The sequence below is a fragment of the Aspergillus mulundensis genome (assembly GCF_003369625.1).
Source record: "Aspergillus mulundensis strain DSM 5745 chromosome Unknown scaffold_0, whole genome shotgun sequence".
NCBI classification, from domain to species: Eukaryota; Fungi; Ascomycota; class Eurotiomycetes; order Eurotiales; family Aspergillaceae; genus Aspergillus; species Aspergillus mulundensis.
The window spans coordinates 3,667,491-3,692,423 of NW_020797888.1; the positions used below are offsets into that span (position 1 = coordinate 3,667,491).

The 24,933-nt window shown below is 47.7% G+C and overlaps 9 protein-coding genes across 9 annotated transcripts; 5 read left to right on the plus strand and 4 right to left on the minus strand.

Moving 5' to 3' along the window:
• Nucleotides 1–1,042: 1,042 nt before the first annotated feature.
• On the minus strand, nt 1,043–1,717 carry DSM5745_00945 (class I SAM-dependent DNA methyltransferase; the record flags this gene model as incomplete). Its single annotated transcript, XM_026742961.1, has 1 exon — nt 1,043–1,717. The coding sequence occupies one exon, from the start codon at nt 1,715–1,717 to the stop codon at nt 1,043–1,045; it is 675 nt and encodes a 224-aa protein (XP_026608806.1).
• Nucleotides 1,718–3,746: 2,029 nt separating this feature from the next.
• On the plus strand, nt 3,747–5,437 carry DSM5745_00946 (putative cellobiose dehydrogenase; the record flags this gene model as incomplete). The annotated part of the gene is made up of 2 exons (XM_026742962.1): nt 3,747–5,276; nt 5,330–5,437. The coding sequence occupies 2 exons, from the start codon at nt 3,747–3,749 to the stop codon at nt 5,435–5,437; spliced, it is 1,638 nt and encodes a 545-aa protein (XP_026608807.1).
• Nucleotides 5,438–7,357: 1,920 nt separating this feature from the next.
• DSM5745_00947 (uncharacterized protein) lies at nt 7,358–8,072 on the minus strand (the record flags this gene model as incomplete). The annotated part of the gene is made up of 2 exons (XM_026742963.1): nt 7,358–7,662; nt 7,700–8,072. The coding sequence occupies 2 exons, from the start codon at nt 8,070–8,072 to the stop codon at nt 7,358–7,360; spliced, it is 678 nt and encodes a 225-aa protein (XP_026608808.1).
• Nucleotides 8,073–8,844: 772 nt separating this feature from the next.
• On the minus strand, nt 8,845–12,186 carry DSM5745_00948 (ankyrin repeat domain-containing protein; the record flags this gene model as incomplete). The annotated part of the gene is made up of 1 exon (XM_026742964.1): nt 8,845–12,186. One exon carries the CDS (start codon nt 12,184–12,186, stop codon nt 8,845–8,847), a length of 3,342 nt encoding a protein of 1,113 aa, XP_026608809.1.
• A 1,229-nt stretch (nt 12,187–13,415) lies between these two features.
• On the plus strand, nt 13,416–13,871 carry DSM5745_00949 (uncharacterized protein; the record flags this gene model as incomplete). Its single annotated transcript, XM_026742965.1, has 1 exon — nt 13,416–13,871. One exon carries the CDS (start codon nt 13,416–13,418, stop codon nt 13,869–13,871), a length of 456 nt encoding a protein of 151 aa, XP_026608810.1.
• Nucleotides 13,872–14,440: 569 nt separating this feature from the next.
• Nucleotides 14,441–16,639, plus strand: DSM5745_00950 (uncharacterized protein; the record flags this gene model as incomplete). Its single annotated transcript, XM_026742966.1, has 3 exons — nt 14,441–14,671; nt 14,759–15,137; nt 15,192–16,639. The coding sequence occupies 3 exons, from the start codon at nt 14,441–14,443 to the stop codon at nt 16,637–16,639; spliced, it is 2,058 nt and encodes a 685-aa protein (XP_026608811.1).
• Nucleotides 16,640–16,919: 280 nt separating this feature from the next.
• On the minus strand, nt 16,920–17,984 carry DSM5745_00951 (zinc-binding alcohol dehydrogenase family protein; the record flags this gene model as incomplete). The annotated part of the gene is made up of 1 exon (XM_026742967.1): nt 16,920–17,984. One exon carries the CDS (start codon nt 17,982–17,984, stop codon nt 16,920–16,922), a length of 1,065 nt encoding a protein of 354 aa, XP_026608812.1.
• Nucleotides 17,985–18,729: 745 nt separating this feature from the next.
• DSM5745_00952 (uncharacterized protein) lies at nt 18,730–19,629 on the plus strand (the record flags this gene model as incomplete). The annotated part of the gene is made up of 2 exons (XM_026742968.1): nt 18,730–18,798; nt 18,865–19,629. The coding sequence occupies 2 exons, from the start codon at nt 18,730–18,732 to the stop codon at nt 19,627–19,629; spliced, it is 834 nt and encodes a 277-aa protein (XP_026608813.1).
• A 608-nt stretch (nt 19,630–20,237) lies between these two features.
• Nucleotides 20,238–20,955, plus strand: DSM5745_00953 (uncharacterized protein; the record flags this gene model as incomplete). Its single annotated transcript, XM_026742969.1, has 2 exons — nt 20,238–20,779; nt 20,847–20,955. The coding sequence occupies 2 exons, from the start codon at nt 20,238–20,240 to the stop codon at nt 20,953–20,955; spliced, it is 651 nt and encodes a 216-aa protein (XP_026608814.1).
• Nucleotides 20,956–24,933: the final 3,978 nt, after the last annotated feature.

Genomic DNA, 24,933 nt, shown 5'->3' on the forward strand with positions numbered 1-24,933 from the left:
AGGAGAGAGAAAAAGGAGTGTTTTGTTCTATCTAGGCTATCTACACAAGAGAAAGGAAGGGAAGGAAGGGAAGAAGGGAAGGAAGGGACACCAGCGCCAGGACTCGAACCTGAATCTTCTCCAAGCCGTTTAGGGGACGAGGTCCAGGGCTTTTGGAGCTATGCTACCATTGCACCACGCCGGCTGGGATATACTTACCTTGATGGAGGGAGGGAGGGAGGGAAGGAGGGAAGGGAAGAGGCCAAAAATTGCGATGTTGGTTGTTGAAGAAGGAAAGAAGAAGAGACGAGAAAGCGCGGCGGGAGCAGGATCTTATACCTGGGGACCCGTGACGGGCTAGCGGAGGAGAGGGCCGTGGGAGGGAGGCCCGGTCGAATCGGGTGGGATTGTGATTTAGATTGGGGTGACTCTTCTGCTCTGTAAGCTCTGATGCTCCGTAAGCTCTTTGCTCTGTAAGCTCTGATGCTCTGTAAGCACTTGATGCTCCGCTCCAATGGTAGGGTTGCTCGGCGTCCGAGAGGCACCGAAGGACCGAGGGATAGGGGTCTAGCCGGGCGATGAAGCTCATAAGATTCCCGAACTCGAAGGGCGAGGCCGTGCTGTGACTCAACCTTGTGCAAACACCCGGGGGTGAGCTCCTTCCGTTCGGGTGTTTGTATCCAGGGTGAGAATGGCTCCTGCCTTTTGTAAGTAACCAACTGCACATACCTAGGGAGGTACAGAAGGGAGACATCTACGACTGGACTGATCATTATGTTTGATACATTTTCACCATCTGGATATGCAACCCTTGGACCTGCTCTACTGGGTTCCTATACTATACGAGCTACACTGAATTGCACTGGACCATCGACGGTAAAAGTCGCATTGGGAAAGCAAAGTCGCAAGGGCATAGGAGTCGCATTGGGCAAGTATTCATTCAGTCTGATTGCGGTCCTAAAAGTTCCAGGTTAAGCAGTCCAGTTCGCCTCCACGCTTTTCCATCATGATGTGTCCGCTTGGGCATCAGTACGCTTTTCCGGGCTATTGTCCTCATGCTCGATTATGTTGAAGGAGCCTTCCTCAAAACAAGAAATGTCGCCTTGTCGCCGGCGCCCCTCCGGTAGTCCAACACCTCCGTGCTGACGATCCTGGCCAGGCCGTCCTTTTCGATCTTCTCTGTTTCGGCCTTGAAGCCCCACGTTTGCCAGATCTCGTGAAGAACGGTCGCGACAATAACGCCACCGGGCTTGACGAGGCGGATGAACTCCCTCAGCGCAGGGTCCGGACCGACGTGGCCATGCGTGAATGTCCCGCAGCAGGTCACGACGTCGTAACTGTTGTCTGGCTTGTCGATAGGCTGCGTAAGGTCGACTTTGGTAAGGTTCCGGTAGACACCGGTGTCTTTGGCGATCTTGAGCATGGAGGGGGAGAGGTCGGCGCCGTCGATGGTAAGGGAGGCTTTGCCTTTGGACAGAGTAACTAGGGCTTGGCCGACCAGGCCGGTTCCACACCCAGCATCCAGGACAGAAACAGGTCCGCGAACGTTCTTGATTAATTGAAGAGCCGTCTGCGCCGTGAGAAGAGGAGCGACATAGTTCTGCGAAGCGTCGGAGACATCTTTGTTGTAGGAGGCCGCCCACTCGTCGTACAGGGCCATGCAGGCTTCCTTGCTGACGGCCCCGCGGGCGCTTGCCAGATGGGCGTTCTCGGTGATGACTTGGGTTTGGGTGGCCATTGTCGCGTATGGGCTTTTGAGAATGTTACGGTGGAAACGATACAAATGTTGAAGGGGGTAAGATACTGGGGGATAGGCTCAATAAAAGCGGACTCAGCGCTCCAAATAGGCCTTTCTGGCCAAATCACCCGCAAAGTTTCTGGATGGCGTCATGGCTCGTACCACGCTGTGCCCTGGGACAATTGGTCCGCTTTCAGGTACGGAAGCAACTCTGCTGGCAGACCTTGGAACGCCGCTGAATCATTCCTGATGCTGCATCGCAGAAGTGGGAACTTACCATACCGCAGCGCCTCACCCCGCAACAAAGTCAGCGAGCAGGACTACCTAGTTAACAGAGTTATGCACCCATCCGCTGTTAGCAGCGGCATCTCCGCATTCAGATACCCGGCATTCCTGGATGATATCATGGCGGATCTTAAGGACGGGTATTATAGGCTATCGTAGATTGGCGAGCGCTAGGGTGCGTTGGAGTACATTAGCGGTCTGCAGGTCATTAGGATCAATTCTCCGACAGGGAATGGGCCATTCGGGGCTTACTGTGTCCATGCGTGGCTTGACATGTCCTAGTAATTGCTAGTCTGTGGCGGGGTTGAGGGGTATTGCCAGCGACTGTTCAAGACTGTCTCACGCCCAGAATCATTGGTCATGCATTTTATGCCGTCGGCTATCCTTTCTTGATTGTACCCGGGCTACTCCTACATGTACTCCATACCTTCGAGCAGAGTACGGGGCCCGGTACAGGCGCTGAGCGTGACAGGGTTAGCCCTAACCGGATTCCGCGCCGGGCTTGGATGTCGGACCTTGCCCTTGCTAAACCTATACCTATACCTATACCTATACCTATAACTATACCTATACCTATACCTATACCTATACCTACCGGTAAAGTGGCCTAGGACTTTGCCTGCACATTATACCCTTAAATCTAGGATATAACAACACCGAAGTGCCCTGTCTGTCCTACAAGCGGCGTGGACGGGATAATTTCGCCCTAAATGACGAGTGAGAGCGTTTCCACCACACCTCACCTGCCAACTCCAATACCACAGTCTTGAAAATCTGTGTCCGCCCATACCTAAGTAGATAGCTACGAGATTCTCCAGCGGACCGTGGTGCTTGCTGAATCCGACGTCATCCGTCACGACCATCCATATCAATATCGACAGATTTCATATAGATTTCATATTCATGCCCCCCAGTCTCCACCTGTGGTATATTATCAAAGAACGTGAGACGAGAGTAGAAGCCAGAAGGGAAAGGAAAATCTGCATAAGTGATTTTGTTCCTAGGTTAGTTACCATTGACATCCATGACAGCGGAGAGTGTGCAGCTGGATGGCTTCTCACATTGATTGTTAGACGGTGCACCAAAGCCGAATTTATTCAGAGCCACAGGTCCAGATCCGGCATCGAAGTCCAGCAGCGTAGAATGCGCCCGCGCCCGCGGGCCTGGGCCTGCTGTGTCTGCGAGTCTCTGGCAAATTAGGTCTCGGTCTATCACGTGTTGCTGTTTTATATCTTACCGAGATGGATACATGGGATATGTTAGGTAGAGTTCATCTGTCCACAGACTATCATATCTGAGCAAGCCTCCAGAGTTTACGTCAAGACTGCGTTGCAATTTCTTCTGATTTCTCAGCCGAAACAGACTCTATAATGACTGCATTGGCATTAATACTGCACTATGTGAAGAAATAGCACGAGCTGAGTCTAACTCTACAAGTACAGGCTTTGCGAGATTCCAGCCCTAACCCGGGACTCCACGGAACCACCTGCCTCAAGACACTTGCCGTATATCGGCATCGAAATCCGCGGCTGCCACATGCCGGAAGCATGAGTCTGGAAGCCAGGGATCCGCAGCCGGAATGTGCTAAAACACAATAATTAATTTGTGACGCCCTGAGAGTGGAGCTGGACGGGCCCTGAAGATATTGGCGGGCTCCACCAACGGCTGGCAGCCTACTTTAAAAGGCGCACCCTCCTCAACAAAAAAAAAGAAGAAGAAAAAGAAGCAATCGACAGCTCTCAACATGAGGATCTCTCGAGTAGCCTGCCAGGCAGCGGCCCTGGGCGCCGCTGGAGCCTCCAGCCTCTCCTCCAACACCAGCGGCTACGACTACATCGTCGTCGGCGGCGGACCCGCCGGTATCATCACGGCCGAGCGCTTCGTCGAAGCAGGCAAGAACGTCCTGCTCCTCGAGCGCGGCTCAGGCCCAACCGTAGCCACCGGCGCCAACGAGACCCTCCCCTGGAACAACACGCTGACCCCCATCGACCTCCCCGGTCTCTCCGCGGACGTCGGCGCCCTCGACGTATGGAACGAGTACATGTGCACCGACACCCCCGGCAACGCCGCCTGCGTGCTCGGCGGCGGCGTGACAGTCAACTACATGGTCTTCGTGCACCCGTCCAAGCACGACTTCGACGACAACGCCAACTGGCCGGCCGGGTGGAAGTGGAAGGACGTCGAGCCCGCCGCGCAGCGCCTCTACGCCCGCAACCCCGGCACCATCCTGCCCTCGTCCGATGGCAAGCGCTACGACCAGGGCCTGTACTCTGTTCTGTCGAAGTTCTTGGGCTCCCTCGGCTGGACGTCCGTCGATATGATCGCCCAGCCTGACGAGAAGCACCGCGTCTACAGCTACCCGGCGTGGAACGTCCAGGACCAGGTCCGTGCTGGGCCCGTCCGCACTTATCTCCCCCTCGCGCAGAAGAGCAGCAACTTCTCCCTCCGCCTGAACACCAAGGCCCTCCGCGTCATCCGCACCGGAAGCACCGTCACAGCCGTGGAAGTGCAGAACCCCTCCGGCAGCACCGAAATCATCCCCCTCGCGCCCAACGGCCGCGTCGTCCTCGCGGCGGGCGCCCTCTCAACACCCCGCCTCCTCTTCAACTCAGGCATCGGGCCCAAAACCCAAATCGAGACCGCAGCGCGAAGCGGAATCCCCGTCCCCGCGCAAAAGGACTGGATCGAGCTCCCCGTCGGCAAGACCCTAAAGGACCACCCCATCTTCACCATCACCGCCAAAACACCCGGCAACTTCAGCATCCCCGACTACGACGCTATCCTGGACGGTTCGGACAGAGGCGATATCGCGCTGTACGGACAGGGCTCGGGCCTCCTGACGCAGGGCAAGCACCGCCTCATCTTCTTCAGCTCGAACACCGTCCACAACCACACGCGGTACTTCCAGGGGTCTTGCGCGCCCAAGGAGGACGCCGTCCTTGAGATCAAGGCGTATATGACGCATGGCTTGACGTCGACTGGTGTGCTGGGGCTAGACGAGGACCAGAATACAGTCATCGAGACCTCGCCGTATATGCAGACGGCGGATGATGTCCTTGCTGCGCGCTTGTTTGTCCAGGAGCTCCTTGGCGACTTTGATGCACCGAACAAGGGGTGGGAGTTGACGGTCGACGCCAATGTCACTGAGATTCTGGCCGCCCCTGCTGCTGGAACGCATTATACGTCCACGGCCAAGATGGGACTTGATGATGGACGGAAGAATGGGACTGCGGTGGTGGATGTTAACACGAAAGTCTATGGCATGGATAACCTGGTAAGTTGGTCTAATAATTTCATTGATGGATGCATGGCTAACGGTTCTTGTAGTATGTTGTTGATGGCAGTATCCACCCCGACCTGTCTACTGGTAACATCCAGACGACGATCATGGTTGTTGCCGAGGCAGCGGCTGCTCGTATCCTTGCGCAGAAATAGAGGACCTTGTAGGAGTAAATAGATCTTTCATAGCATAATATAGATAATAGCAACTGGTTGTATAAGATCTTGCGCGCGTCTCTTTCCAATCACCCCCTGCTAAATCACCCGCGTCTGGCGTGTATCTTCAATGCCTACCTACCCTAGGATTCTGACTCTATGAAAAAAAAGGATTGTCCTGACTCCCATTAGCCATGGCATCCGTACCTAGGCGCTGGTGTCTCCGCTGCGGTCGGGCATGTCCTACCTATACCAATATCTCCAAACCAGCTCGATGCGCGATTTTCTCTTGCGCAGGGCAGGGCCAAGTTTGCGAGCAGCGAGCCATCCCGCTTTCACTGAAGAATGCCGAGGTCTACGGACCCTTCCCAGATCCAGGGACAAAGTGGGTCGTGGGCCGGCAGATGTCAAAGTCAAACATCAGTCAGCGATTATCAATCAGGCTGCAGATTAGCAACGATCCACAATCTTTCTTCAATAGGTATGGCTGATGGAGATTGATAAGGGCCATGTGGGTATCAGGGCCCGTCACGGCACCGAAGGAGCCGAGTGATGTGCCGAGTGCCTGGCAAGGCTGCACCTGGCACCTGCAGTGTGACGGGTCAGGGGACGCCGGTGTCGGCGGTTTCGGCTTCATGAGCCTGCTTGAGATTTAGCACAACTGAATTGAGTTTGAAAGGTCGGACCCTTATGCAAATGGCCTCGATGTGCAACTATGGAACTGGAAGCTTCAGTTTCAGCTATGTACTTTTGGTTCTAGTGTGACAGTCCCCATTTGCGTGTCCTCAATTGACAATAGGTACCTAGAAAATTAGGTAGGTGTACGGTAGGCAATCCCGGGCCGTGGCTTCGTCTAGTATGTACTTTATGTCCAATAGCGTTTTGTTCTCGGCTTACGAAGCTGCCAAAATCCGTGCAACGCATGTCGTCGATCTTGGGAGACTTTTCCTATTTTTTTATGTAGTACTTAAAAACATAAGAGTACAATGTACTCTAGGGCTACATGCATAAGCATAAGAATGCTTCATAAAATCCTTAAATAAATAACATGTTTTTGTTCATGATCTAAAATCCCTGTGTGCATTGTTGAGTAAGAGGTTGAGAGCAAACATCAAGTCACGCAGACACTATGTATGGAGAATGCTGGTGTAATACCTAAGTCTACGCTAAACCACGGCAAGTATACGAGTAAAGTGCCTCATAGAATCCCCAATCTCGTTAACTGGCAGATTGTAGGATATCATGAATTGCCGTGGTGAAATACCCTACCTAAAGATGTCAAAACAAGATGTGATTTTATCTGTGTAGATAGGGTCGTACAATCCAAGATGGTTTCAACATACCACGACAAATAATATTTGTACACCTAGAATCCGCAGAACACCTGCTTCTCTCTCTACCGCTGGATGGCTAGCCCTTAGCTAACCAGGACAGACCTCGTCGAACCCCGCAAGCGTATATCACCTGTGTACAGTAGTGTTGTTCGTTCAACGGGAATGTTATTACATCAGACCGGGTAATGTGCTAGGCTGCAGATATATGAAAGCAGGGCGGAGATAAGCACTATGGCAGCGGGAGAGAGCCTACACGCATGTTTAGGTACCTAGATGACGGGATCATACCTAGTATTTGTGGTGAATGGGGAGATTCATGTAATCTGGTTAGCCGTGAAGGTTGGCAAAGCATGGATTATAGTAGTTCAAACACTATCCACGGCACCTGTCAGCGTGATTTGTAGCTTAAATAAACGCCTAGTTTCACTGGCTAAACACCACACATTGGCTAACGACCAAGCACTCCACCCCAGTACACTCATCAACCAAGGTGGACATGGAAAGTCCGAAGCCTTCAGGGTCATACTCTGGATCATCTTCATTAGGGCCCCAATCCAACACGTCCAACGTGAACAGGCTATCAAACTTAATCCATCTCGATATTATCTCCTCTCAGCCCAGGCAAACTCCCCTCCTCTCCGCCAATGCCGTAAACAAGCGGACGGGTGCTCCATAGAGCTTCCTTGGTGTGGCGGTTCCGGATGTTATAGTACCGCAGCATTTCCGGAGCCGGAAGCCGTAGATAAACAGCAGCACCAGTTGTATCCCCTGTCTCCTGTTCCTCGAAACACCGGCTATATGTCCAGCTCCATCTCGCGGCCGAGCGACCTTGACCTCCGTTACCATGTAGACAGGCTGCTTCAGGCGCACTGAGTGCGTCTTCAACGCCCTCTGTACACCCGGACTAGCAATGCTCGCTCGGACATACTCATCGAAAGGCTTAATGAAGTCGTGGTCCAAGGTATCGATTTCGCTACGGAGATGAGTGAGACCGATTCTGGTAGATAGACACCGTGCATGTGCCTGGTCAGCATGTTAGTTGCGGCGTAGCGAGAAATGCCAATGTGTGGTTCAGTTCCTGTAAGGTACTCGCGTAGGGTTCTGATTGAGCTCTGCTTGTGAATCCCCTCGAACGCATTGAATTGTAGCGGGGAGTCTGCGCTGATCGGGCGGCCCGGGTGCGCGGGCGAGGTGATGAACTGTCCGGCCTGTAGACGCTTCAGCTGGTTGGGTGCAGACGTTGGAGATACAGCGTAGAACTTCGTGGGTATGAGATACGAAGGGCAATTTATATCTGGCATGATTGGCGATGTGTGATATGAACATAAGGGATGGAGCGTGCGAGTTGTTGGTCAAGGCCAGGGCAAGGGGGGTTTTATATGTAGGACTGCAAACAGACAATGGACCCGGTAAAGCCGCGAGAAAAGAAACATTGCGAGCCTGAGGGCGAGTGGGCAAGGATGGTAGCCTTGGAGTTGCAGGCTCCAGGGTCAATGGGGCCCTTGGCTGCATGCATCTCCTCTACTCTGGAAGCGCACCCAGCCGCTATAGTGTTTTTATGTATGGCGGCAAACCGGCAGTAATGCTGTCTTCATGATTTCCCCAAGGCAACATTCCAAGTAGATGCAGCTGCAAGATGGCGGTGCTTTTATGCTGCCACCCAGTCATTTCCGACTAGCTTTGCGCTGCCTCCCAGCTCAACCAGGGTAGGCCTCGAGTAGACAGATTCCACCAGGTGGATGTGGAAGATGGTAGCTGCTAGGGCTTCATGTTTGTCATCGGCCATCGAGAGCAATATTTGCTGGCGAAGGATCGTCCGCAGAGGTATAGCGTGCTTCATGTTTCCTAGGTCTAGGGCTTAATGACGGTTACTTGGTTTTGTTTATAATGTTAGGACTACAAGGGACAGTTTGATAATGCAAATAAGTGTATTAGCCAGCGTATATCTACCTGTCTGTTGACTTGAGTAACACAGGAATCAAATGATTGTGACAACCTATAAAGAGGGAGGAGGATCTTGGCCAAAGAGCTAGGGAAGCAAATCGTAGCGATATCACGGGGAGATACATAGTCCTATGCGGCCGCTGATGTAGAAGAGGGGTTGATACTCCCGGTCCCAACATAGGCAGTCTTCTTCTTATGCCACTCCAGCTTATCCACAATGTTCACATGACCGTAACGCTTTGCGTACATCAGCGGCGTTTGATCCTCGACATCCACAGTCTCGGTGTTCGCCCCGTTTGCAAGAAGCAGATTGGCAATCACACCGTGGCCTTCGGCCGCGGCCCAATGGAGCGGAGTACGAAGATACTGGTGGCGCGCATTGACATTGGCATCATTTTGCACGAGCAGCCTGACGATTTTCAGGTGTTTCCATACCACTGCCATGACAAGTGGGGGTGTTCCTGTCTCTTCGGCCAGTTCCGTGTCTGCTCCGTTGTCAAGAAGCGTCCTGACCATAGGAACGTTGTCCCTCTCGACTGCTATATATAACGGCGTCCTCCCGCACGCATTCCGCGCGTTTACATCGGCGCCGTTTGCTATCAAAACCTCCGAAAGCCTCGTGTATCCCTGTTCAACGGCTGATATCAAGGGACTTGCGTCTAGTGCGGTGTGGGTTATTCCTAGTAGCCTCTCCGCCACGAGGACATGCCCCATTTTTGCAGCGTCCAGAATAGCTTGTTTCTTTTTGAATGGCGCTAGGATATCTTCGTTACATCGTGTCAGTAGATTGTTGACGGTGTGGACGTCTCCACTCTTTATGGCGTCGACCAGCGGAGCGTTGTATAGGTAGCGCGTGTTTGGTATGGTAGAGTCGTCAGGCCGAGACTCCAGCTCAAGTAAGCTCAGCACGACTTCAGACCACCCGAGCCGAGCTGCTAATGAAAGGGCATCCCCCACTGTGTCCCCGTCGTCCGGGGGTTGCAAGTGAGCAAGCCCGATTAGCGTGGTCGTCAAGTCGTTCGAACGCAAAGCAGACAACAGGAAACCAGGAGAACCCCTTCCCGGTTCTGTATGAAACCTACGAGCAACCTCGAGATAGCGACTAATGATTGGGACGGCCGGGGGAAACCGGTCTAACTCGGCCAAGTGCTGGTTGATACCATCAATGCCAAATTGATAGTGTCCAGGCGCACGAAGTGCGTGTCGATAGAGCTCACCGAGCGCTCCAACGAGTTCCTCAATCATGCTGTCGCGCGAATCGCCATTTAATTCAGACGGAGGTATCCGCCCTATCTCGTTGAACATCCACTGGAGAACATCCCGAGCCTTGGACCATCGTTGCTCCCGTCGGTGAGTGTTTGCCGTCTGCTTCGCTGCCTCAATCGCGCATTGCAAAGAAGATGCTTTCAGGCGGGCCAATATCGCCGGCAATATACACAGCAAGGCGTCCTCCTCAGATCCTAGATTGTTTTCAACAAATATTTGGACGAGGGACGCCACCAGGTTGTTGGACAGCTGGAAGCTCCCGTCTATCTCCTCCAAAGTTATCGGGCCGAGGTCATGGATGGTAGCGAGAATAGCCATGACGAATGTGCCGAATATTTCCTGCTCACACTGGAAAGCGAGTGGCCTGCTCGATTTGACAGTAGACGCAACTAGCTTAAGGGGTTGACCAGCCGGACAAGGTTGACGGTGGAGTGCATACCACCCAAACACACGATTCAAAGCGTCGTCGCGTTCCAATTCACTGTTGTCATCGCTCTGTATTTTGGCTGGAACGTGTGCGTCTCGTTCCTCATCCAACCGCCATAGTGTGCTGGAGTTGGTGTGGTGATGATGGCCTTCGTATCTGCTTGAATGTTCCAACAAGGTTGATCTCGAATGCCACAGCCGTAATGAAATGCCTCCATGGTCCTCTGCCGCGGTGACTATTGTGCACGCTTGAAGGCGCTCTAATCTCCGCCAGTCATGAGAGGCATCTTGACCGTCATGTATCACCAGATCGTCTAATTGACACTTCAAACCCCAAAGCCATAAGCCTAAAGCTGCTTCCATCTCCTCGTGAAGGCTCTCGGACGCTTGCCAACTAGAATCTGGGGCCCCAAGGACCCTTGACAGTCTGGATGGATAGGTGCCTGGAGTGTCCGGATCGAGGATCAAGTCACTTTCGACCAAGGAGACCTTGCACCCAAACTTCCAGCACATGGTGCTTTCGGTCCGCCAGTACATCCTAACCATGGTGGAGTTGGAGAAAACGGTGTTGGCAACCGCCACAATAGCTGCCACCAGATACTTTGCGCGACGACGCCCTTCAACCATGTTCGCATCGAATGCGCTCGGCGAGACACTGAACCTCGCATCCACCGAAGGCGGGATCGTAAGCGATGCCAGTCGAGCTCGAAGACTCAGCAATTGGCGCCCGATATTGGGCTTGTTGGAAGCGAACCGGCCCGCCCCTGTGAGTGCTACCGGTGTGCAAGGCGCGCTGTGAAAGATCCAGCGGGCGTGGAAGGCAGTTTCTGGGCCTGAGAAGTCTTGGGGCAATGAAGGGGTACGCGTAATATACCGCTTGATGTCCTCTCGTCCAAGGCGCAAAGCCAGCCAGTCAAGCTCATGGCCGATGATCATCTCCCCGTGGCTGGCGAGTGCGTTCGCGTCCGGCGTTAGTCGCTGCATGCGCAAACCTGCTCGGGCAATGGCCATGGCCATAACAGCGCCGAGTTGGGCCACTGCGACAGCCGAATGCACACCCCGAAGCCCGATAAACTGGAGAATGAAGCCGGAGATCGTGATGCTAACGGCTACCCACACGGTGTAGTGTGCTTTTGGTGACTGTTCATTTCTCCAGGAGATGGTATACTCTTGCAGGATATCCTTGGGGTTGTCCTTGTCAGAGTAGGAGAATGCGTGAAACGTCTGATCGCCAACTCTTTGCCCCCCCGGCTGCAACCAGTGTATCGATGCCCTGTCGTCTTGCCTCGCGCCCTTGCACCACACTTCCTCGTCGGTACTCTGGCCGATCAAATATGCACAGAGGTACACACCGGTGCCGACAAGTACTGTGCCGATGAGCACGAGTGGACACACGTAAGAGTAAGATTCCTCATCTTTGCCATTTCGCCCCCAGTGAAGGTAGTACGTCGCAACGCAAGCATATACCAACACACCCGCCTGCAAGAAGAACCCGCAAACGGCCACGGCCCAGAAGACAGCGGGGTGGAGTTTCTTGATGCCAACATTGAGCGATAGGTTCGGCGCAAAGGCCGGTGCCGGATTGTCATAGGCCGGGGCCTCGTGCATGCTTGTTAGCGAAACGGAGTCGATTCGGTTGGGCCGTCTGGGCCAGCCCCTCTCCTTCTTCCGGTGCCATCTGCCGGTCTTGCGAACATATTCCTGGAACGATAAGACGCATGGCCGATCCAGCTCGTCGAACTCCGGGTCGTAGACGACCTCCAGGATCTTCGCAGACATCCTGACTAGTCGATGAGCAGAGCTCAGCCTCTGCTTGGCCTCCTCCTTCCTGGGCGCGACCGATAAATGCCCGCAAGGCTGGGCTTCCGCATACACGGATGGCGGAAACCACAGCTGTGAGGATGCCCATCGGGGCCATGGCAAAGATAAAGTAGTCTAGGAATGTCGTACTTTCACTCAAGTATTGCTTTGTCACTTGCTCGCCAAACAGTGAAAGAAACGGGGCAAGATCGGTCGCAAGCCCTGGAGGTTGTTCGAGAAGTCATCCCACCCAACAGCTCCGACGACCGGGAGGGTGGCGAGGCCGAGAAGGAAGGCGCGAGCCATGGCCGCAGTTGAAGATGAAAGACAAACGGCAAGAGGTGATGGTTCTGTCTGGTTCTCTCGCGACGGCTTTGGACGGACTCGTCTGTCATCATCCCATCCGTCACCGAGGCACCAGCTCAGCTCAGCTCAGCTCAGCCCCGCTGATTGTGGCCAGCCTTGCCTATTGTATTCAATGTTGCACGAAAATCCGGGCAACGAATCATACCGTATCCCGCTCGAATGTTGTTCTGCATGGTCCACACGCCTGGAAGTCGTGCTGACGCAAACTCCGCCCAGTCCCAGTTCAATGAAAGGTCTCGTCAACACTCACCTGTAAAGAGAAACATTGGGAGCTCGACAACCTATCATGTCACATCCAACGGCCCCTGTCCACTATGCTACGCGCCGGTCTCCAATTTTGACATGAATGGTATAACTGCACCAGGGCTCTTCCCTAGATAGTGCTGCGGCGTGTTTAGTGGGTCGTGTGTGCAAGAGCCTCGATTGCTTTACCGTACCTATTCTTTCCCAGCTCACCCACAAGAATAGCTATTTTTCTCCATTGTTCAGGAAAAATGATCCACATGGGTAGACTTGGCTTTCAGTAGTATGCATTTCTGCCTTGAGGTCCAAATTCCCAACCAAAGAGCCGCACGACACCACCCGTTCCCGCCGGAGGATAGTCGAACAGCCAGTTCTGAGAACGCTCGAATGCTCAGCCTCGGCTTACCTACCAAGCCACATTCGACGTGGACCGTGGCAATTCGTCGAGCTGTCAACGTTGGATGGCGTCGGTGTAACCACATCCGGCTGGTCGCGAGAAGGCGATCTCACCAGAACAAACCTGAGCCCCCACATCTCTTACTTGAACTTAGAGACTCACGTACGTCTTAGGATACTGAGGTCGAACCAGGTGTCAAACAATGGGCGATCCATTTTCCGTCAGTGCGGGCGTGGTAGGCGTGGTCTCCCTGGGCCTCACGCTATGCCAGGGCTTTCTCCGCTATTACGGGCCTTGGAAGGATTACGACGAGGAGATTGAAGGGTTTACGACAAAGGTCGATGGCTTGCAAAAGACTCTCAAGCTACTTGAAGGTTTCTTGATGCCCGAGTCACAAGTTGTTGCCGTTGATCAGTTTCGCCAGCTGGTCGCCGAGAATCTTGCTTCGTGTCAGCAAGTTTGCGACAGGCTGGACGGGATGCTGACGAAATGCAAATCAAGCAACACTTCGAGTGTTCCCTTTGTCAGGAAACATGACTGGTTGCGTATCAAGAGAGCGGTTTACCCGTTCAAGAAGGAGACGCTGGCCACGCTTTCCCAGTTGGTTTCGGGGCTCCAGGACAACCTGGGTCTTGCCCTCCAACTTTTGAACAGGTGAATCTCCTTCAAGAGAGACTGCTGTGAGTTAGACTGGCTAAGTTCTGCCGAAGCGCTCTCATCAGGCAACAGCACAGGGATATACAAGACCTTATATTGAGGACCTCATCGATCGACATCCGGACCACCAGGATACTCGGAGTCGTCGAGCGAGAGGAGACTTCGTCGACTGTTCCCCAGCCACTTCCTCCACAGGTATTCCCTTGACAGCCGTCGATGCAAAGGCCATATGCTCAGACAATTTAGGCACTCAGGGTTACCGACCGAAGCCGCAGCTCCACTGCCATCAGGATCCCAGAGCCGAGTACGATGCGTGGCCTCTGCAGTCGACAACGGGTGATAAACAGGTCCATACAAGGGACACGCCGGCTTTTCAACTCACGAGCTGACTCTATCTCGCGTTGTTGTACATGCCTTCTCAAATCTCGACGTCCGCAACAGCTCGAGGTCTTCACTCTTCATGACAAGGCCTGTCCGTTATATGCCGACGGCGAACATACGGTCGGCCTGGCAGCGTGCCACACATTTTGCAATCGATTTCTCGCCTTCTCCGTTCAACTAATGATGACAATGACAAGAGGCGCGGGGGCATTTTCAATCAGCCCAACTATCCGTGTCCATGCTGTCGTGAGCTGGGACTCACCGGCAGTCACACTCTTCCAGGAGAGAACCTTGATAAATTCCAATGGTGAATGCACAAAATGCGTACTTCAACATATCAAGGACAACCTCTTCCAAATGTTTCGCGATGGAACAGCTTCCCCAACCGATCGCCTTCCGGACAACAGTACATTGCTACATGTAAGTTCACTCCAAGCTTTCAGTATAATGCGTCTTTCTATGAAGCTTCCCTATGTTTCTGGCGCCGAGATTAATGTATAAGTGCAGGCATGGTTTTGGTGCCCTTGGAGAGATTTGATTACCGATAGCGATCCACAATCATCTGGTCGAATGCAGGCCTTCATCCGAGATTTGATTGAAGCTGGTGTTCCTGTCGATGAGCAGGATCTTGAGGGGCGTACAGTGTTGGATGTTGCCATCCAACAGCCGTCATGGATATACAGGATTCCCATCCTTGACTGGAGTGCGGTGGCAGGGTTTGAAGTACTTCGAGACCTACTAACCTATGGCAGCCCCATGAAGTCTCCATGTCCAGGTCTGCCCACTGATCGCGTACCTGATTTAAGCTTTGACCATGAACGTGCTACGTCGGAGTACCAGGCAGCCCAAATGACTCGCGAACTATTGCAGTGTAACGAATTTGAAGGTTGACACCCTGCTGGAGCATATAGCCTGGGCTGACGGATGGCGGGGAACCTAGATTTCGTGTTGTCGGAGCTCGATACTGCGATCCTGACAAAGTCAGAAGCGTCACTAGCACGCCTTTTGGCACTCGAAGCCGTGAAGCATTGCGAACCTAGTGCCCGCTTCTCCGGGTACCTTGGGGTTCTTTGGCTGTGCTTGGGCTGGCCGGAAGGAATACGAATCACGCTCCAGTCGGGCCTTCCTCAGGATGACAGGTCGATCTGTTACTGCTTCAGGCATGCATGTCGTGAAGGGGAGCATGAATGTGCCAGAATACTCCTAGAATACATGAAGGATATCCAGCCATACGCCGTGAGCGCCGCCATATCCACAAACAACCCGGAAATATTTAGCGAAGTTATCAGACGCTGGGCAGTGCGTCAATCCAGACTTCGGGAGATGGCATTGCAGTGCCTGCCAAACGAAGCCATATCTACTCTGCCAGAGACGACAGATGGTCTTTTGGACACGAAAACGTCATCAATTCATAGAGCATTGTTTTCACGCGGTATTCAGACCGACTTCGGGTATGATTTTTGTTTCCATGTCGACACCGTATACAACTATGTCGTGGGAGATATGTTTGCTGCGCAAATGGCGTACGATGCTGGTTTTACCGACCTTAACCAACCCGATCCAAACGGCATTACACCTCTTATGGCTTTATGCTGTGGTCCAGGTTGGCCTTTGGATGACTCTGATCTGCCCCTTGTATTTTTTACGCGCATAGTACATTGGATGGTAGGGAAGGGGGCCAATCTTTACCAAGTCTCTGCAGCAGGCTACCCTGCACTCTGGTACCTGGCAGAGGAGTTCGGGCTGGGGATACACAATGCAGGAATACTCGGTTTGCGGAGTCCTCTGCTGCTAGATTTGGATCCGGAGAAACGGGTCCTCAAACAGATAGCCGACCCCCAGACGGCAAAGCTTCTATCTACCTTCTTGACTGACCGATTTCGAGATGAGTGCATATGTGCTTGTGGAGAACACGGCTGCTCAGCATTGCTGCTCCTGCTCCATAGATCGGGGTCGGCGTACGGCTGCAAAGATATTGCACTGTACTCTGATAGGGCGGCGGATCTTAGTCCAGAGTTCTTTACCCCTGAAGACCGTGTCATCATGTCCCAAGTGATTATTCGCTACCTTACCTTCAAAGCTTTGGAGCTGACGCACACCTGTCACCACGGGAACATGCAACCACACTCCGCAGTTTATTGCAACTTCAAACATGATCTTGCGGACGATTGGTCTGAGATCCGGGATGAGCAGCGCTTGCTCATTGAACAACTAGACAGCCTTGTAGCCGAGTTTACTGCCGAGTACAGCCAACTTATTGTGAGGCTATACGACTACGTTCAGTACTATTGGCAACCGAGGATGGACGAGGTTCTTGCGGCCCCGAAAGAAGGGTTCGACGAGGATGAGGTTCGCCGGGTTCAAGAGGTTGGAGTCATAGGGTGTTAGAAGAGTGCTCGGAGCTCAATGATTAATAGGAGTTTAAGCAGCCGACCCGTATGCCAAATGGCTATTCATTGTTCTCCTCCGTGAACACTTCAACAGCAAATCTCCGGAGAGCTTCATGCAATGTGATGTATTAGAGAGAATTTCGGTCACTCTGATCAATATCCTATGACCTGGGGGTTTGCAATTTGTGGGAAAGATGATTCCAGACCATTAAGCTCAGTTAGGCAATAACGCCTCCATACATATGTAGGCACCTACCCTATACCTCGGACAAAAGCCCTTACCAAGAAACCTCCACAACCAACTTCGTACAGCTCACGCCCAGTGCCAATTCATCTAATCCTTCGTTAATAGCCTCCAATCCTTTTCCGACGACCTTTGGTTCAGGACTTGGCCTGATGGTCCCTTTCTCGATGTTCTCACTCAGCCATGTCATCCAGGACCGGAACTGCTCCAGCCTCTCCTCTTCGGCGTTCGACGGCATAACAAAGATTGTCTCCAGCCCCTCAATGACCTCCGCATCAGACGGGACAGGTGGTGCCGATGCAATCTTTGCCGTCTTTGTCTTGGCAATGAATCCCCTCAGCACAGCTTGACAGGATGCTAGATCGCCTGTAGCGAGGAAGCAATGCTTGATTACCAGCCCATCCTGTCGAGCTGCTGAGATAATAGCATCCACGACGCAGGGGTCTTTGTAGTCAAATACGCGGTCTGCACCGAGCGAACGCACGTAGTTCAGATTTTCTGCTCCAGCGACGGCGTACACAGCTGCAATGAAAGAACTCGGATCAACACGCAGAATCCGGGCTGTCTGCACGCCCATCGTGCCGACGCTCGACGACGCACCCCAGATCAAAAGAGCCTCCCTTTTCTCGATACCAGAAGCAGTGTCTTTACCAGTGCGTGGGATCCCCATCGCATCCCACGCACTAAGCGGCACCTGCACGGCAACCGGCAAAGTCGCGGCATGATGCCATGATATACCCTGCGGAAGAATAGCCGCATGCTGCCAGGGCACAAGACATATTTCCTGGAACGCGCCGTAGTCCGGATTACATCCTTTCCAGGCTGAAGCAGAGTAAGCAGCAACGCGGGTACCGGGCTTAAAAGCTGAAGGGACGTCCTCCCCGACTTCGAGGACGAGGCCTGCCATGTCGAAGCCGGTGACTGTTGGGTAGGAGGGTATGAAGAGGCCTGTGTTGCGCATGATTATGTCGGCGGGGTTGAGGGCGATGGATTTCACGGCGATGAGGAGTTCACCTGGACTTGGGGGGGGAGTAGGACGGGCTTGGATGGTGAAGAGGGCGCCTTTTGTGGGGAGGATGGCGGCGCGGTGGGTGGCCATATTGAATGGAGGCTCTGGAAGATTATGAACTTGATGGGGGATGCCGTTTCAAAACAGATTTGACGCTCTCGGGGCAGGGAATGAGCTCGTTCTTATACCGACAGAGTCCTGCTCACAGACTGCCTAGGTACATACTGGCCGATGGGGCCTCAGTTAGGGCAATTCTGGCAGCCAATGAGAGAGCACTGCATCCGAGTCATGGTTAGCGTGTAGACCAATCGAGGTTAGCGCATCCCTCAGGGCTGATTCACTTCGTGTCCGAGTCATCCCGCCTCCATTCCTCCTTACTTCTGTCGCTACCAAGCGCATCCGACGTCACCCCCTCTGCTCATGGGCTCTGCTGGTCGGAATTGGGGCCAGAAGCGCCCGATCCGCAGGTCCAGATTCGGGTGCCGGAATTGCAAGCTCAGGAAACTCAAGGTCCGTACCAGGGGTAATCTCACCTTGCTGTTGGACCCCTTCCGCATCTAAAACAGCGCATGTGCCGCTAACCCAGTGCCCTTAGTGTGACGAAAACAAGCCCGAATGCAAACGATGCAGATCGTTTGGTGTCTTATGCAACTTTGTGGCAAATGTCTCTGACCTACAGCCCCTCATCAGCGTTGAGGCGAGGAGACCAATGGTGGCTCGGCCTCAATCCCCCGTCTCCTGTGCGGTCTGGACGTCGGATGAATCCATCTCCTATACCTATCAATTGAACGATAGGTGCCAGAACTTTATCACACGGTACCTCGGACAGAGTATTATGACTACCGTCCCGGGTGATCCGAATATGGTGCATGTTAACCGCAGGCTTTTAAGATTAGCCTTCACTGTAAGTTCCTTCATTATATCGGAGCATGGCTGTTTAATACCCATGTTGACTCATATGGGTCTTTAGTATCCGTACCTAATGCACGCGTCGCTAGCCGTGGCATTTTCCTACGACCAATATCTGAACAGCCCGCCGAGTGCTCGTCGCAGTGTCGAAGAGTGCTATCACTGGTCTCAAGCGACTGTCCTTCTAAGCAATTGTCTAAGAAGGCCGATCAGAACCACGTCAATGGACAAAGATGCAATATGGGGCACTGCAGCTGCCCTGGCAATTCTCACCTTTTCGTCTACGGAAGCATACAGTTCGGAAGGCTCATGGCCTTTGAAGCCATCAACAACGGGCGACGAGTTGCACTGGTTATCTATGAGCAGCGGGAAGAACGCACTCTGGGATTTCGTGAACCCATTACGACCAGACAGTATCTTCAACGTCATGAAGGGGAGCTACGATATCATGTTCTCACCTCTTCCGGACACCGGGATTGACGGTATCCCAGGCCCTCTAGCTGCCATTTGTTCATTGAACAAGCCATGCACAGCAGAAAGTAACCCGTACTTCCACGCTGCGCATGGACTATCTGTTATCCTGAACATCCCCGATTACGAGGTCACAACCGGACAGACTCAGCTCTTCACGCGCTGTATTCATGGCCAGTTCAAGTATCTGCTCTTGAGCAGGGACCCGGTGGCTCTTTTGCTGCTTTATCTCTGGTATCGCAAAGCAAGGTGTATATGGTGGATTGAGCTTAGGGCGAGAGTGGAGCGTCCTGCTATTTGCGAGTATTTGAGACTTTATCACCCGGAACACAGGGTTCATGAGCTTCTTCAATAATGTCATTCTAATGAGCTCCCAAATTATTGAGAGGCCTTACCCCTTGCTTCGTCCATTATCTGTAATAACTTGAGTATCTCAAACCGATGACTATAGTATGTACATTTGTACACACATCTACCTGCAGTGAAGTTGTCTCAATCAACCAATAGAACCCGTTGCAAAGACACTGGTCTTCAATATAGATTCACAGCACAATCAGAGGCGTCGTTGGCGGTAACTGGACGGGGAGGTCGGGGCCTAAGTGAACATCTGAGCGGGCATTCATTCTGAACGTTTAGTCAAGATATAGAAAATCAACATCAGATAGCCTAGGTAGAGCCCCGCGTCCTGACCGGGTCCCAGCTCGCACTAGCCTTGCCGGGCCAGGCCTGTGGAGACGTTGCTGAATTTGGGGGTGTTTTGCGAGACAATAATGCAAGCCCTAATCCGCTGCTTGCAGGTCACCAAGTATATTAAGGGAAGAAGAACTGCACAACCAGAGATTCCTCTTGCCTCTCAATCCTAACTACTTATTACTTGTCTGGGTACCGCCACTACTTTAAGGCAGCTCTTCCCTCGGGGCCATACACTACCTACTGTTCACCTTCCAGTTGGATCACGCAACAATGGACACCAACCACCCCGCCCCCGGACCCAAAATACACCTTCTCACATCCATCTGTCTTGCCTCAGGACTCATCTTCAACACCATCAGCCTTGCACTAGGCGCAACCGCGCTATCGGATTATCTCAACCAACGCACGTACCTCCTCCGTCTCGTCCCCAAAGCCTCCATCCACGACATCGCCTACGTCGGCGCTCTTAGCTACGATATCGCCTGCTGCACCTTCTCCGTTTTTGCCCTACCAACCGCCCTTCTACTCCTCTGCATCCACAGGCGCCAGCACACCCTTCGCGCCCGTCGCCTCCTAATCGCATGCGTCGTTCTCGCTCTACCCAGCATTCTGAGTTTGGCGAATGCGCTTGCACTGACGGTTATCACGGCCACCGGCTCCGTGTCCTTCGGGGACAGTGTCGGGCCGCGCGTGACGGCGTACCTCGATGCAGAGGCGGATGGGCACGGTACGCCTGTTCTGTATCGGCGGGATGCGGTGGCGATTGGGACGGTTGTGTTTTCTTGGTTGGGGTGGGGGTGTTTATTTGTTGGGTGAGAGTCTTTCATTCCGAGTAGTGGTATGGTGGTTATTATGCTGGTACTGATACTTGGCTCATAGATGCGTTGTGTTGGTTAATATCTGGAAGAGTGCTACGGGCGCACAGCGGGCTTTGGGCTTTGAGGGTGACAAGTTGAGTTGGCCGGAGGATGGGAGCTCTACCTCTTAATAGCGACTGGGCATCTGATGTTCGAGCTTGGGGTGAATCTTTAAGAAGGTGGGCGGAGATGAAGATTTATCCTTCCTCCCACTCCCTAGTCGGTAGGACACCTTTACAACTCTTAGCAATTTAGGGGTACCTTTAAATAAGGGCTTTAAACACTTTAAAACTATTATAAATATATATTTTTACTATCTTAATTTTATTTTTAATTTTTTTTTTCTTTTTTTATTACTCCCCGCGGTATAATAGCTAAAATTAAGGTGTATATTTTTAATTAATTTATAAGCCTTAATTTAGCTAACTTTACCTGGCTATAAAATTTTTTATTTCCCTTTAACCTTTATATTATAAAAAAATAAAAAAAAAGGGCCTTAACAAGCCTATTTTTTTTTTATTATTAAAAATAATAATATATTAACTTTTTAACCTAGCCTAGTTATAAAAGCCCTTTATAATTAGTTTAATAAGTAAAAATACTAGGTATATATTAAGTATAAAGTTTTTATAAGCTTTATAACTATTATTAATAGCTTTATAATTAAATAAAAAACTTAAAATTAAAAAGCCTTTACTTATAATATTTATAATAAGTTTATATACTTTATTTTTTTAAAGGGCTATATTAATATTAATAATATTAATTATATTTTTTTATATATATATAATTAGCCTATTATTATAATAATTTTTAGTAAAATTATTACTTAAAAAAAATAAGTTTAACCCTTAAAAACTTAAGGGCTTAACTTACTTTTTTTAAAGTAAGTTTTTTTACTTTAATTAATACTACCCTAGGTAAGGTGCCCTTATTAAGTACCTTAATAACCTAATTAATATATAATAGCTTTATTATAGCCTTAACCATGTAAAATAATTATAAAATATTAATTATTTTTTTTAATAATAAGCTAATAATATACCTTAAGGTATATATTATTTAGCAAGCTTTTACTAAGTATATACTAGGCTTAATTATAATTATAGCTATTTTTAAAATTAATACCACCTACACGGGCTAGGTTATTATTTTTAATAACCTTTTTATTAAAAACCTTTTAGTAGCTAATAAAGTAGTTAGTATAATTTATTATATCTTAGGTATTATTAATATATATATTTTTTAAAAATAATATAATTATATAGTATAAAAAGTGTTTAGTACTATCCTAGTATATAATAGTAGTAAAATAAATATTATAAAACTAATTTAAAATAAAGTTATAATATAAACCAGGCTAAAGTTAATTAGGCTTACTTTTTTAAAATATAGGCCTAATTTTAATACTAGGTATATTATTTAAGTAATATTTTTTTTAAAATAGCCCAGGGCCTTTACTTTATTTAACTAAAATAAATATTATTAGCTTATTAAAAAATACTAACTAGTTTTCTAGTATAACCCTAGCTATTAAAAATATTACCACCTAGTATAATATAATTATATAATATATTATATATAATATAGTATAATAGCTATAAACCACCTAGGTTTTATTAATTTAAATTATAAAAATCTTATATATTATATAAATTATTTAAGCCCTTAATTAATAAAATATAATAATTACCTAGTAGCCCCCAGGCGCAAGAATAGGAAACTAGTTTACTTATTTAAAAAAAAGCTTAATAACATGTGCTATTATAATACCTATTAATATTAAAATATACATGCCTAGGCTAATATTAATACTTAGCTTTAGGCTAAAATTAAATAATTTTTATTTTAAAAAAACCCTTAAAAGCATGTTATAAAAAAGCTAAAGGTAAATAAGCAGGGCTTTATAATAATTATTAATTATTATATTTTATAGTTTAATACCTTTACTAATAATTAAAATTTTAAATAACTTTTTATTAAATTAATCCTGCCTATCCTAGCTAGCGCGGGCACGCCTTTTTTACCTTAAGTAATAAAAATTAATACTAAATCCCCTTTTAAGCTTTAATAATAAAGTATTAAAAAAGAAATTATAATAATTATTACTAAAATAATACCTAGTAATAATAAAATATTATTATTTATTAAGTTAATATAAATAAGTTTATACCTAGTTATATTATAATTTTATAACTAGCTTATAAGTAAAGCTATAATATTACTTATATTTAAAAGCCTTAAACTACTATAAATATAAAAACTTAAAATTATTTAGTATATAAGTATTACGCGCTAGTAAATACCTAAAATAATTATAAAAACTAGTTAAAAAAGCGCCCTAAAGGACTTACCTATATTTATAAAAAAAAAGTATTATATATTAAATAATATTACCTAGTATAAAGCTAAAATATATTATAGCTTATAATAAATAATATTAAGGTTTTAAATATATATTAAAAATTAATTATTTATAAAATAATTAATTACTTAATTATATTAATCCCTACCCTAAACTATATAATTAATAAAAATTTTAATACTACTTATAATATTTTTAAGCCTGGGGTAAATAACCTATACTATAATAATAAGATTATTAAATAGGCTAGTAATAATAATATTAGTTATATTAATAAACTAGGTATAATTATATATAAAACTAGTTATATTTTTAACCTAATTTTTTTAAATATTTTTTTTACCTGCATGCTAGTAATACCTAAGTTATATAATAGCTTTAATTACTAAATTTTAGTTATTATAATACTAGGGCGCGGGAAAAAAATATTAAAAAAATATTATTATAATATATTAAATTATAAGCTTAAGCGCCTGGCTAGGCTAGTAAAAAATAAAATAATATTTTTTTTTTAGCCCGAGGAACTTAGGGATATAAAGGTATTAAATTAGTATATTAAATTTTTTAATAATATTATTATAAAAGTTATATAAGTAATTAATAAATACCCTAACCTAGGGAGCCGTAGCACCCCTTAATAATTAACTAAATATATAAAAAATTACTAAGCCTGGGTGGTAAACCCTACCCTAAAATAAAAAAAGTAGTTTTTAACTATAATTTATAAAATTAAGCGCGCGTACTAGACTAAAATAATTAATAATATTAAAAATAATTAAAAATTATACTAAATAATAATATAGTATAAGCTAGAGCCTAGGCTTAAGGCTTTTTTATTATTAATAAATAATAAAGTAATTAAAAACACGCGGGAAAAAACTAATATTTTATAAAAAATAATACTAAAGTATTTTAATATAAATAATAATTTAAATTTTAATCCCCTAGTACTAAAGCACTAGTAAGGTAATAAATACCTTTATTAATTAAAAAAGCTTTTATTAAAAAAGGTTAAAAAAAATATTATTAATATAAGTAGTATATTTCCCAGGGCAGACTAGGTAATAATCTATATTTTAAAAGCTTATTAAAAGTATATTAGGCAGGTTATATACAGGCTATATAATTAATATTTATAATTAAAATACTTTTTTTATTATAAAAGCTTGCAGAGGTAATAATACTTTTAAAAAGTAATAAAAAAAATAAGTTTTTACCTTAATTTTAGTACCCTATAGCACTACTTTTAGTATTAAAAAAAAAACTTAAATAAATTATAGCGTGCTACGTTGCTTTTATTATATTAATATAAAAAATACTAAGCTTATAATAATATAATACTTTACCCAAGTACTTAATTATAAATTTAATAACCTTTTTTATTTATAATATAAAAATAGTGCTTTTATAAAACCAAAAAGTTATTATAATTATTATAAATATTTTAGGCGCTTTTAATATTATTTTATTATAATACTTACTTTAGTAAATAATAAAGCAAGGCTGGCCTTGCGTGCTTTTAGCCTTAATTATAAGTTTTTTAATAAGTAAAGCGTGAAAGTATACCTAAAATTTATTATAATAATAACATACCTAGTATACTATAGTATATTATAAGGCTTGCTTTTTTTTTTAATATTATTCTTGCTATATGTTACTAAATTATTACTAGTAAACCTAATTTTATATTTTAATTATATAAATAACTTTTACCTTAATTATATAAGTAACTTCCTTTATATAA